General features: G+C 40.5%; 1 protein-coding gene across 7 annotated transcripts in view; it reads right to left on the reverse strand.

The window, feature by feature from the left end:
• Positions 1 to 12,422, reverse strand: part of LOC137341080 (endonuclease V-like) — a 97,931-nt gene that overhangs the window by 30,289 nt on the left and 55,220 nt on the right. For all 7 annotated transcript variants that reach the window (XR_010966954.1, XR_010966951.1, XR_010966949.1 and 4 more), the window contains exon 8: positions 12,115 to 12,203. Coding sequence is in view for 1 of the 7 variants with exons in the window: in XM_068003990.1 (XP_067860091.1) it covers positions 12,153 to 12,203 (51 nt within the window). In the remaining 6 variants the exon portion in view is untranslated. The remainder of the gene's footprint in view (positions 1 to 12,114; positions 12,204 to 12,422) is intronic.

Consider the following 12,422-nt stretch of genomic DNA (forward strand, 5'->3'; position numbering starts at 1 on the left):
AGGAACCATGGCCTTTGGCCACACCCATTTCACATCCAACAGAGCAACAAGGAGCCGCTCTGAAATCCCTGCAAGTCCTTCGAGTGGGTGCCCTTGTAACATGGGAATGGTATGGGCCTCCACTCTAACATGTAAACAGCCCTACACCTGGGTTTGGGGCAGGGTTATGCCAGAAACAAGGCCGTGGGTGGAAGTTCCACTTTGCTGCACTTCCAGGGGTCGAATGGCACTGGTGTAATTTCAACCTTGCCATCTTTGAAAAAGTAATAACAATAATGGTATAAAGATGCTACAAAGAAGCTTGACTTTCCCTTTTGTGTCTAACATGTCTTTTGCTCTCAAGCACTCTTAATTCTCTAAGAATGCCAAGTCTGACCAAGGACTAGATAACTGTCCTTGCATCTCACACTTCGGATACAAGGAAAAATTTGTCATTGGCAGGTGATCTCTCTTTCACCTCCAACCTCCTGTCTGCTGCTTTTTTTGTCTTTATTTAACCAACATTATAAGTCTCCTGTCTTACTCTTTGCAACTCTGGTAGTGTCCTGTATTATAGGTCTTGTCCCTTCAGTAAGCTTTCTCAATTTTTAAAAATGCAATGAAAGAATATAGAAATGTCTACATAGATGATGGGCAGACACTGTGAGACTCTGCTGCCAGTGTGGACATGAGGATGGGTCAGGGTTAGCACTAAGAGCTACAACATTCATGTCCTGTAGTGCTATTGCCAAAGTCTCCTTTTATTGGGGGGGGGGGGTGGAGGAGGGGGCACAGGTGTGTTTAAAAGTGAACCCAACATTCAGTTGCTACAAAACTTCAGATAGTTGATTCTAAATTATTTTTAAAATAGTACACAAAAATTACTCTCTAAACAAGGCAGTCAATGCCAGTGGGCCTTCGCCACCATAAGCAGCCTGACAACTGACAGACGTGTTTGGTGTTCCCCACAACTAGACTGTATTTGTAACCGTCAACGTTTCTGACAGTTTTAAATGTTGACTGCGATGACAAGACGTTATGATGTTAATATTGAATTAACATTTCATTATGATGAGCAAAGAATTTTTGCCATCATAAATATTCACTGCCTTCCAGCCCATAATCCTTCAATTAGTAATACTTACAGCCTACACAAGCTTGATTGCTATGTCTGTCAACACAGGTTGCCAGCGTACAGCCTCATGTAAACCTAAAAATTACACTGGCACACATTTTCATGCATTTTAATGGCGGCAGAGAGGAAAGGAAGGAGTTGATTTAAACTTACTGTAACAGAGGGTAATCAGTATGCAAACATCAAAATATTATAAACTCCAGTTGATCTCTCATTGTGTTGCACAAGGGGAGCTGAGACCAGTTGTAGTCGTTAGGTGAAGCAGGGTTAGGGAGAAAATTGGACTGGGGACACAGGCGTAATTTAGTCACAGAATCATAGGACGTTACGGCACTTAAGGAGGCCATTCGGCCCATCGTGTCCATGCTGGCCGAAAAAGAGCTATCCAGCTTAATCTCACTTTCCAGCACTTGGTCCATAGCCCTGTAGGTTACAACACTTCATGTGCACATCCAAGTACTTTTTAAATGAAATGAGGATTTCTGCCTCTACCACCCTTTCAGGCAGTGAGTTCCAGACTCCCACCACCACCTTCTACCAATTACTTTAAATCTATGCCCCCTGATCACTGACACCTCTGCTAAGGGAAATAGGTCCTTCCTATCCACTCTATCTGGGCCCCTCATAATTTTATACGCCTCAATTAAATCACCCCTTAACCTCCTCTGTTCCAATGAAAACAACCCCATCCTACCCAATCTTTCCTCATAGCTAAAATTCTCCAGTCCTGGCAACATCCTCGTAAATCTCCTCTGTACCCTCTCTAGTGCAATCGCATCTTTCCTGTAATGTGGTGACCAGAACTGTAAGCAGAACTCAAGCTGTGGCCAAACTAGTGTTTTATACAGTTCTAGCATAACCTTCCTGCTCTTATATTCTATGCCTCGGCTAATAGAGGAAAGTATCCTGTATACCTTTCTAACCACCTTATCTACCTATCCTGCTACCTTCAGGGATCTGTGGACATGCACTCCAAGGTCCCTTTGTTCCTTTACACCTCTCAGTATCCTCCCATTTATTGTGTATTCCTTGCCTTGTTTGCCCTCCCCAAATGCATTACCTCACACTTCTCCGGAATGAATTCCATTTGCCAATTTTCTGCCCACCTGACCAGTCCATTGTTATCTTCCTGCAGTTTATAGCTTTCCTCCTCTCTATCAACCACATGGCCAATTTTTGTATCATCTGCAAACTTCTTAATCATGCTCCTTACATTTAGGTCTAAATCATTAATATATATCTCAAAAAGGGATCTAGTACTGAACCCTGTACAGCCCCACTGGAAACAGCCATCAACCATTACCCTTTGCTACCTGCCACTGAGCCAATTCTGGATCCAACTTGTCACTTACCCTTGTATCCCATGGGTTTTTACTTTTCTGCCATATGGGACCTTGTCAAAAACTACATCAAACACGTTACCCCTCATCGACTCTCCTTGATATGTCCTCAAAAAATTCAATCAAGTTAGTCAGACACGACCTTCTCTTAACAAATCCATGCTGACTGTCCTTGATTAATCCGTGCCTTTCTAAATGACGATTTATACCGTCCCTCAGAATTGTTTCCAATAATTTGCCCACCACCAAGGTAAGGCTGACTGGCTTGTAATTACTCGGTCTATCTTTTTCTCCCTTTTTAAACAACGGTACCTTAGCAGTCCTCCAATCCTCCGGCACCACTCCTGTAGCCAGAGAAGATTGGCTTCTCTCAACAGCCTGGAATACATTTCATCCGGCCCTGGTGATTTACCTACTTTCAAAGATGCTAATCCCCTTAATATTTCCTCCTTCACTATGCTTATCCCATCCAATATTTCACACTCCTCCTACTTAACTACAATCTCTGCATCATCCCCCTCTTTTCTGAACAGACACAAAGTATTCATTAAGAACCATACCCACATCTTCCGCCTCCACACATAGGTTACCTTATTGGTGTCTAATAGGCCCTACTCTTTCTTTAGTTATCCTCTTGCTCTTAATGTATTTACAAAACATCTTTGGGGTTTCCTTGATTTTACTTGTCAGTATTTTTTCATGCCCTCTCTTTGCTTTCCTAATCTTTTCAATTTCACCCCTGCACTTTCTATACTCCTCTAGGCTTTCTGCAGTAATGAGCTCTCGGGGTCTGATATAAGCTTCCCTTTTGTGCCTTATCTTACTCTGTATGCTTCTTGACATCCAGGGAGTTCTAGATTTGGCATTCCCACCCCTTTTTCTTTGTGGGAACATAGTCCCCCATTTTAAAGTCATATATTCTTTTCTTATTTTAATATATTACTTTGGTTTGGTTTTTCTTATTTATAATGAAATAGCAAAACTTAAAATGGATATGGGAAGCAGACAACTGGAGTTGGTTGAAGCACTGGAATTTCTCTGCAGTAAAGGCTGAGGAGTTGGAGAAGCATGTGAGGCACGACGAGTGGCAGGAAGGTTTAATTACATCATGATAGGTTAAAATGGGCAGTTTTTATTATAAATGTGACATAGAAATTTATAATAGAAAAAGTGTGACAAAAATGTGACAAGAGGAAATAAAGCTTTGTAGACAGGAAACAAAAGCTTTTTAATATATTTAGAGATGATGTAAAACAAATTTCCCACCCTTTTGTCCCTTCTGACTTTTGCTGGCGCATAGTTGGACAGGTCCTGGGCACTCTTCAGTAACTCACACAAGTGGCCGTCTTCATGTGTGAGCTAGACGCCAATGTCACCAGTCTATTTGACTCTTGGGGGAGGAGTTTTACGACTGACCCCAATCCTATACTCACCTGACATCTAAACAGCAGATGCCACAGGATAATAATGATCAGGAGCAGAAACACTGGCTGATTTTTTTTTCTCTCTTTCCTAGACAGGGGACACTGAGGTCAATTGCAGCATCTCTCAGCTGAGATAGGGTAACTCAGCACAGTTCAGTAGTACACGACATGATGCATTTATCCAGTGAATCTTTAGGGAACCTGCACAGTTAATTTTTAAAACACATCAAACAGTGCTTAGTGGAAACTTTCTCAGTAAGATGTTCTTTAAGGCAAAAGATGGCAGTCTGCCAGCCTATAGCGATCTGCAGTGCACGTATCACGTTATAACATCAGTGTAGATTAATAACCCTTTAGAGCAGTGTACAAAGTCAATTCTGTAGCACATCCAAAAACTATAAAAGGTGAGAGATTTTCAATTTATTTTGAGAATACAATTGACAACACATTCCAAACTTTTCCTGCATAATATAATTCACAGAATCTTTGATCTGATAAGCTGTGAAAGAAAACAGATTTGTATGCTGCCAAATGCAAAGGAAATTCAATATATTATGATTACATGCTCCTTCCACCAGTACTAGCCTACATTTGGATTCCAACAGCAGAACCAGTATCTAAGCTGCATTGCCATGTATTTATTTTCTCTATGCAATCAATGCAGCTTTATAGAACCATTGAATCGTACAGCATAGAAGGAAGCCATTTGGCCCATTGTGCCTGTGCTGGGTCTTTGAAAGAGCTATCCAATTAGTCCCACTCCCTGCCCTTATATCTATATTACAGTCTGTGTTGGAAATCAAAAGATTGCAAGGCAATAAAAAATAATGCAAAAAATGACGGAAGTATTAAATGGTAAAACTTCAAACCGAACTTCACAGAAAGTGGAATAAACACTAACCAAGTAACAAAAAACAATGCTCACCTGCTAGGATTACAGGATAAACTTCCGATCATTGAAGTTAATATACGAATGTTTAGTGTGGCAATACTATCGTGTGTGCTGTTTTTACACAGGCATCAACCCATTTATTTTAACAATAATTCATACAGAAATGTAGCATTGTGTGTGAACTTCATCGATCAGAGGTTCTACTCTTACATCAAGCCAAACAATTGTTCTTATTGCTTCATATTAAGCTAGCATAAATGCCTGATGACAAATCGCCTGTAGATCTGACTGGTGACAAAAAGTCAGCACAAGCATGTTGAAGTGTAGTCACTGTTGTCCTGTAACCAAACGTGGCAGCCAATTTGCTCATGTGTATGTGGCACAACTCTGACACAGACTTCCTGATGAATCTTAGCCTACACAGACAGAATTTCTCCAACAAATCAAGGTAAATGCACTTCTGCTTGTATGTGGAGTTGGGAGGGTAACAGAGTGGGCAAAGTCCTTGTGTGGGCAATCTCACCTACCTAACATCCCTCTTCATTAAATAGATTTCAGAAAATAACATTTTGGGATATAGTATATGAGTAATTTGAGACATGACATGTGGTAAGTGTAGCATGCTTGGGAGGAAAAAGTGAATTTGGACCCATGGTTCCCAAAGCTCTCCACCACTGTGGTTTTCCTTGTGCCATTTCTGGGTCTGTTGTAGACCAATTGATAAGAGATTGATTGCTAAGATTAGTCAACAATTCCATTATCATTGTATCATACTACCGCCAGGATGGTAGAAGGCAAACTAGATGGACATAGAATCATAGAAAATTTACTGCACAGAAGGAGGCCATTTGGCCCATTGTGTCTGTGCCGGCTGAGAAACGAGCCACCCAGCCTAATTCCACTTTCCCGCATTTGGTCCGTAGCCCTGCAAGTCACTGCCCTTCAGGTGCACATCCAGGTATTTTAAAAAATGATTGAGGGTTTCTGCCTCTACCGCCCTCTCAGGCAGTGAGTTCCAGGACCCCACCATCCACTGGGTGAAAAAAAATTTCCTCATGTGGAATTGGGACCTAGATCTTTTTTCATCTATCAATTCCTATGTTCACCTTCTTTCTCGAAATAACAAATAAAGTGGGATTTCTTTAAGGACACCCACTGACACTATTTTAAGTGACAAGCAAACAAAAAATGGCTGTGCCCAATACCTGTGGCACAAGCCCTTTTCAGGAATTGAGTTCGACAAAACAAAAATGCATCAAAAGAAAAATGTCTTAAGGGGCAATTTTGTGATGTCCCACACTGCCATTAGAGGCTTGCACGCAGCCAGAGCATATCGGAAGATCATGCCTGCACCGCCTGTAGTTTTCCGATATGCGCTGGCTCCATGTGAGGTGCCACTGGTGGCACAAAGTTCCGCTAAATTTTCTCTTATAACAAAGGCATTAATGTAACTTGCTGTCTCTCCCTTTAAATTAGTTTTGATCAAAGGAACAGCCGAGCAACTCTGGACCCCTATTTGGTATTATAAATTTGATAGCCAGGTGGTGAAGGAGAGAATACTAGAGCCTAGTCTTCAGTTGCTTCCAAGCCTTTATTCAGAGATCAACATTACACCCACCCACATCCGGCATTAGCTCTCTTATAAATGGATACGAGAATTCCCAATTGATACGCACCACCTGAATACAATTAACACTAATTAATAAAAATCACATGGATGCAATTAACATTTGGATGAAATAATGAATGACTTCATATCTGGTCTATTATCATACTGAAATGAAGCTCCCTTCCCTTTGCGAAAGGAGCTTCCTTTGCCCTTGAAAACCCCAACCAGACTTGCGCGTCATGTACATACGGGTAGAGATCAGGTGTAAGTGATCTCTGTCCACACTTCCATTGGTTATGCCTCAATAATGCACATTAATGGGAAACAGCCAATTGGAAAATTGGATCCCACAGTTTTTATACCAGACTGCTTCTCAGAGTACCATGTTTTACATCATACTATTTTGCAACAATAGTGGGCAAGGCAGTGATAGGAGAGCATCTGATTGCAAGAGCTCATAATATTAATAGATTTAATATTCTGGTATGGTGCCAACTAGATACAGTGAAATTGAAGTGTCAAACCTCACAACACAGAAATGTAATTCTATGAATAGCAACCCACGGCTAGCTGCTCTAAGGAGCAGGAATGCCTTTATTCACACTGGATATAGGTGATGCCCTAAAGCTAATAGTTAAAATCAATATTTATTAATAGCAAAACTGAGATTTGTATTATCTTGCTCTACAGAATGTGATATTTAAGTAGCCACCATATTTAGGATGCTTACTTAACAGTTTACCCTTGTTGAGTGATGTTTGGTATCATGTCCTGCTGCAAATGCAGAATATCCAAAATAGTGTCACAAAGAATAAACTTTAAACAACATACGAATGATTGTCAGATCTGAATAATCCAATAGTTTTGAAATATTTTGGAACTAAAAATAACAGTATAACATAATATCTGATTTTTTATTAAATGAAAACAATGGGCCAGAATTTACTCTGAGTGGCAAACGAACGCGCCCGGCGTTCAATAGACTTGCACTTGCCCATAGACTTTTCATGAGCTTTTGCGCTGGAAGATGCTGTAAATTAGAGATCCAAACAGCACGGTGCCCTCCACAGGGCATCTGGGACCTGTGTGAACAGGGCAAGCAACTGCGTATCTCCTTAACCAATCAGATTGAAACAACGCAGAGTCTGAACCAGGAAGTGTAAGTTAGAATAGTGAATTCAATGTCAAATCAGGTACAGAGAAGGAAAGAAAGAAAGATTGGATTAAGAGAGAGAAATAAAAGAGACAGAAAGAAAAAGTAAATAAAAATCTTTTTAATTTAAATTTTAAAAAAATCTCCAACAACAATTAAAAGCTGAAGGAATGAGACTCCACACTTGTAAAAGTTAATGTTCAGTGCCAGAGAGGTTGTTTGGCAGTAATTAAGACTTATCATGTCGTTAAAAGTGTACTTAGACCGGAATGGACAAGCCCTAACTTTTTGTGGCGAGTTTAGTCTGTAGCTACCACGTAAGTACAGGAACTTCACGCTGTTCAATGTATTTGAACGGTGAGTCAGACAGCAAGATGCAGTTTACGTGAAGCTGATGGAGGAGCTGCGCTTCCCGGACAGCAACTTCCGGACTTTCACGTTTAACTGTGCATGTGCACTCGCTGGAAGTTGCTGTCCGATTTGTGCATAAATAACGTTGACTGCTGTTAGCCTCACTGTTATTTTCACAGTAAATTCTGGGCCAATATCTTTACAGTTGACCCTATAAATGAGAAGCTGGTAAAGATTGAATCGCTAAGATACAGCAAACGCTGGAAAGGTACATGTTTTCAGGAACAGTCTGAAAACAAACACATAAATAGATATTGCTGAGAAATAAGGAGAATGCAGCAATGTGTAAGTCAAAGTGGGCAAATGTGGAAGTAAGGGTAAATATGAGGGACATACAAAATATTTAAAAGTAATATGGAACAGAAAATAAATTCAAACATAACCTGAAGAGTACTAAAAAGTAAATTAGACAAGAGAAGAGGAAGCTACTACAAACTGCCAAAAAGAAATTTCAGGTATACAATTTGCTGACATTGCGAGAGCCCTTAAAAGGTAAGTGGGAAGACTTGCGATAGACACAATTGTGGGCTGAGCTTCTAAATAACTTCTCATCAGTATTGAGAACATACTAACCCTGCAGTCAAACTCCACGTGCTTATAACAGGATTTCTAACATAACCAGGGTAGTAGCGGAAATGAAACTAAGAAAATTGAGGCATTGAAGACTAATGGAACACCAGGTCTGGACGGCATATACACATATAGATCCTATCGAGTTAGAGTTAAAAATGAACGAGAAGGGGCCATTGCAGCTAGCAAACCTAATTCAGATTTTCACAAAAGGTCAGAGACATGACTGCGGAAATATAGTCCAGTAAATCTAACATTAGTAGTAACACAAATACTGAAACCTCTTATAAAGGATCAAATTGAAGACAAAGTGACAGAGTGGAATATAATGGATATAGAAGAGGGAGTTATAACATACAAATTAAGTGGAGTTCTTTGAAGATATAATTCTATGCGATGGAGAAATAAACTTGATTCTAGACTTTCAAAAAACATTTGATAGAATCCTTTATAAGGCGCTTATAAATTTGCTGATAATGCGCAAAATAAAGAATTAGGTAGCAAACAGGAAAGGAATTTGAACAGGCAACAGAAAACTTGAGTGTGTTTATAAACAGCAACTGTCCAAGATGGTAATGCAGTGACCAGAGGAACTCTACGGTGATCAGTCTTTGGACCTCTGCTGTCCCCAATCTTCACAAATTGCTCCAATAGCAAAATGGTAAACAACATCCAACTTTGGTGATTATGTTACATCGTGTAGGAAGACAAATGTATAATGTAGTACACAAGAGAATTCTCTAGTGAGTTCTTAAACTGCTCTTGATCTCAAAGATAATCTATTATATATTACATTCAGTACGTGGAATGCATCTTTCATCAAAAACTTTCATACGAAACTGGCTCCGATTGGTAGCCATTATGGTACCTGCAGTACTGGTTATGCGTGTAGGTGGTGCTGTGATAGGAGTTTTTAACGTTATTCTCAAATTGCATTCAGGAGAACTTTTTTAGCCAGTATGTAGCAAGGCTAACAAGAGAGGGGGCAGTTCTGGATTTAGTTTTAGGAAATGAGGTTGGGAAGGTGGAAGGAATATCAGAGGGAGAGCATTTTGGTGGTAGTGATCATAATTCAGTTAGTTTTAGCTTAGGTATGGAAAAGGACAAAGATAGAACAGGAGTTAAAGTTCTAAATTGGGGAAAGGACAATTTTACTAAGCTAAGAAGTGATTTAGCAAAAGTGGACAGGAAACAACTACTTGAAGGTAAATCAATGTAGGAGTTGGAGGCATTTAAGGGGAAAATTCAAGGGATGCAAAGTAAACATGTTCCCACAAAGAAAAAGGATGGGACTGCCAAATCTAGAGCCCCCTGGGTGTCAAGGAGCATACAGGGTAAGATAAGGCAGAAAAGGAAAGCTTATGTCAGACACCGAGAGTTCAATACTACAGAAAGCCTAGAGGAGTATAAAAAGTACAGGGGTGAAATTAAAAAGGAAATTCAGAAAGCAAAGAGAGGGCATGAACAAATATTGACAAGTAAAATCAAGGAAAATCCAAAGATGTTTTATAAATACTTGAAAAGCAAGAGGATAACTAAGGAAAGAGTAGGGCCTATTAGAGACCAAAAAGGTACCTATGTATGGAGGCGGAAGGTGTTGGTATGGTTCTTAATGAATACTTTGCATCTGTCTTCACAAAAGAGGGGACGATACAGACATTGTAGTTAAGGAGGAGGAGGGGTAAATATTAGATGGGATAAACTTAGTGAGAAAGGAAATATTAAGGGGATTAGCATCTTTGAAAGTAGATAAATCACCAGGGCCGGATGAAATGATTCCCAGGCTGTTAAAAGAAGCAAGGGAGGAAATGGAGGAGGCTCTGACCATCATATTCCAATCCTCACTCTATATAGGCAAGGTGCTGGAGGTTTGGAGGACTACTAACGCTGTACCATTGTTTAAAAAGGGTAAGACCGAGTGATTACAGGCCAGTGAGTCTAACCTTGGTGGTGGGCAAATTATTGGAATCAATTCTGAGGGATGGGATAAACCGTCACTTAGAAAGGCACAGAGTAATCAAGGACAGTCAGCATGGATTTGTTATGGGAAGGTCGTGTCTGACTAACTTGATTGAATTTTTTGAGGAGGTAACATGGAGGGTCAATGAGAGTAGTGCATTTGATGTAGTCTACATGGATTTTAGCAAGGCTTTTGACAAGGTCTCACATGGTAGACTGGTCAAAAAAGTACAAGCCCATGGGATCCAAGGGAGAGTGGCAAGTTGGATCCAAAATTGGCTCAGTGGCAGGAAGCAAAGGGTAATGGTTGACAGGTGCTTTTGTGACTGGAAGGCAGTTTCCAGTGGGGTTCCACAGGGCACAGTACTAGGTCCTTGCTTTTTGTGATATATATTAATGATTTAGACTTAAATGTAGGTTGCATGATTAAGAAGTTTGCAGATGATACAAAAATTGGCCGTGTGGTTGATTGTGAGGAGGAAAGCTGTAGACTGCAGAAAGCTGTAGACTGCAGGAAGCTATCAATGGTCTGGTCAGGTGGGCAGAAAAGTGGCAAATGGAATTCAATTCGGAGAAGTGTGAGGTAATGCATTTGGGGAGGGCAAACAAGGCAAGGGAGTACACAATAAATGGGAAGATATTGAAACGTGTAGAGGAAGTGAAGGATCTTGGAGTGCATGTCCACAGATCCTTGAAGGTAGCAGGACAGGTAGAAAAGGTGCTTAAGGCAGCATGTGGAATACTTGCCTTTATTAGTCGAGGCATAGAATATAAGAGCAGGGTGGTTATGCTAGAACTGTATAAAACATAGGTTAGGCCACAGCTTGAGTGCCATGTACAATTCTAATCACCACATTACAGGAAGGATGTAATTGCACTAGAGAGGGTACAGAAGAGATTTATGAGGATGTTGCCAGGACTGGAGAATTTTAGCTATGAGGAAAGATTGGATAGACTGGGGTTGTTCTTTTTGGAACAGAGGAAGCGGAGAGGTGATTTAATTGAGGTGTACAAAATTATGAGGGGCCTAGATAGAGTGGATAGGAAGGACCTATTTCCCTTAGCAGAGAGGTCAATAACCTGGGGCATAGATTTAAAGTGATTGGGGTAGAAGGATTAGAGGAGAGCTGAGGAATTTTTTTTTACCTACAGGGTGGTGGGGGGTCTGGTTCTCACTGCCTGAAAGGGTGGTAGAGGCAGAAACCCTCAACTCATTTAAAAAGTACCTGGACGTGCACCTGAAGTGTCGTGACCTACAAGGCTACGGACCAAATGCTGGAAAGTGGGATTAGGCTGGATGGCTCATTATCGGCCCTCTCTTACACCTCTCTCCCTCCCTTCTTTCCCCCTCCTGTCCTCCCTAGTGTGAAGCATCGATTTGAAGATGAAATTGTTTTGCGATAACATGACATTTATAGTATAAATAGCTGATTAAACTATGTTTTCTCTGGGTCTGACGGAGTTGCTTACATTTGAAGTATTTTAACTAAATGTACTAATTTATCCTTCTTTTCCTATTGCTTGCAGCATTGCACATGATTACCTTAGTTGCCCACATAATACAATTACCGCAGTCCATTCCGGGACCAGACTTCAGTGTAAATCTCACCAGTCACTCATCACATTTTCCAGTCGCACCTACCTTGTACGATTAACTTCCAACTAGTATTTCCCCAACTGTCAGGATACGTTAACTTTTTTCCGAATATGTTCTCTGGACCTTATATCAGCCTGAAAAGCGAATGAGAAAATAGCAGAGTGAAACTCAGACTTAAAGGTAACATAATGTTGTAATGTTGCTTGTTACAAAAACGGGATCATTAGATTGACTCATTCTCCAGCTTTACTGCATTAAGTGATGATGGCTTAAAAATTCCACATGCTGAGTTACACCGCTTTAAGCCAATCTGATGGTCTGGAGAGGTACTTACACTCGAATTTCATATCCCT

This window comes from Heptranchias perlo, chromosome 23, assembly GCF_035084215.1.
Source record: "Heptranchias perlo isolate sHepPer1 chromosome 23, sHepPer1.hap1, whole genome shotgun sequence".
Taxonomy (NCBI): Eukaryota; Metazoa; Chordata; class Chondrichthyes; order Hexanchiformes; family Hexanchidae; genus Heptranchias; species Heptranchias perlo.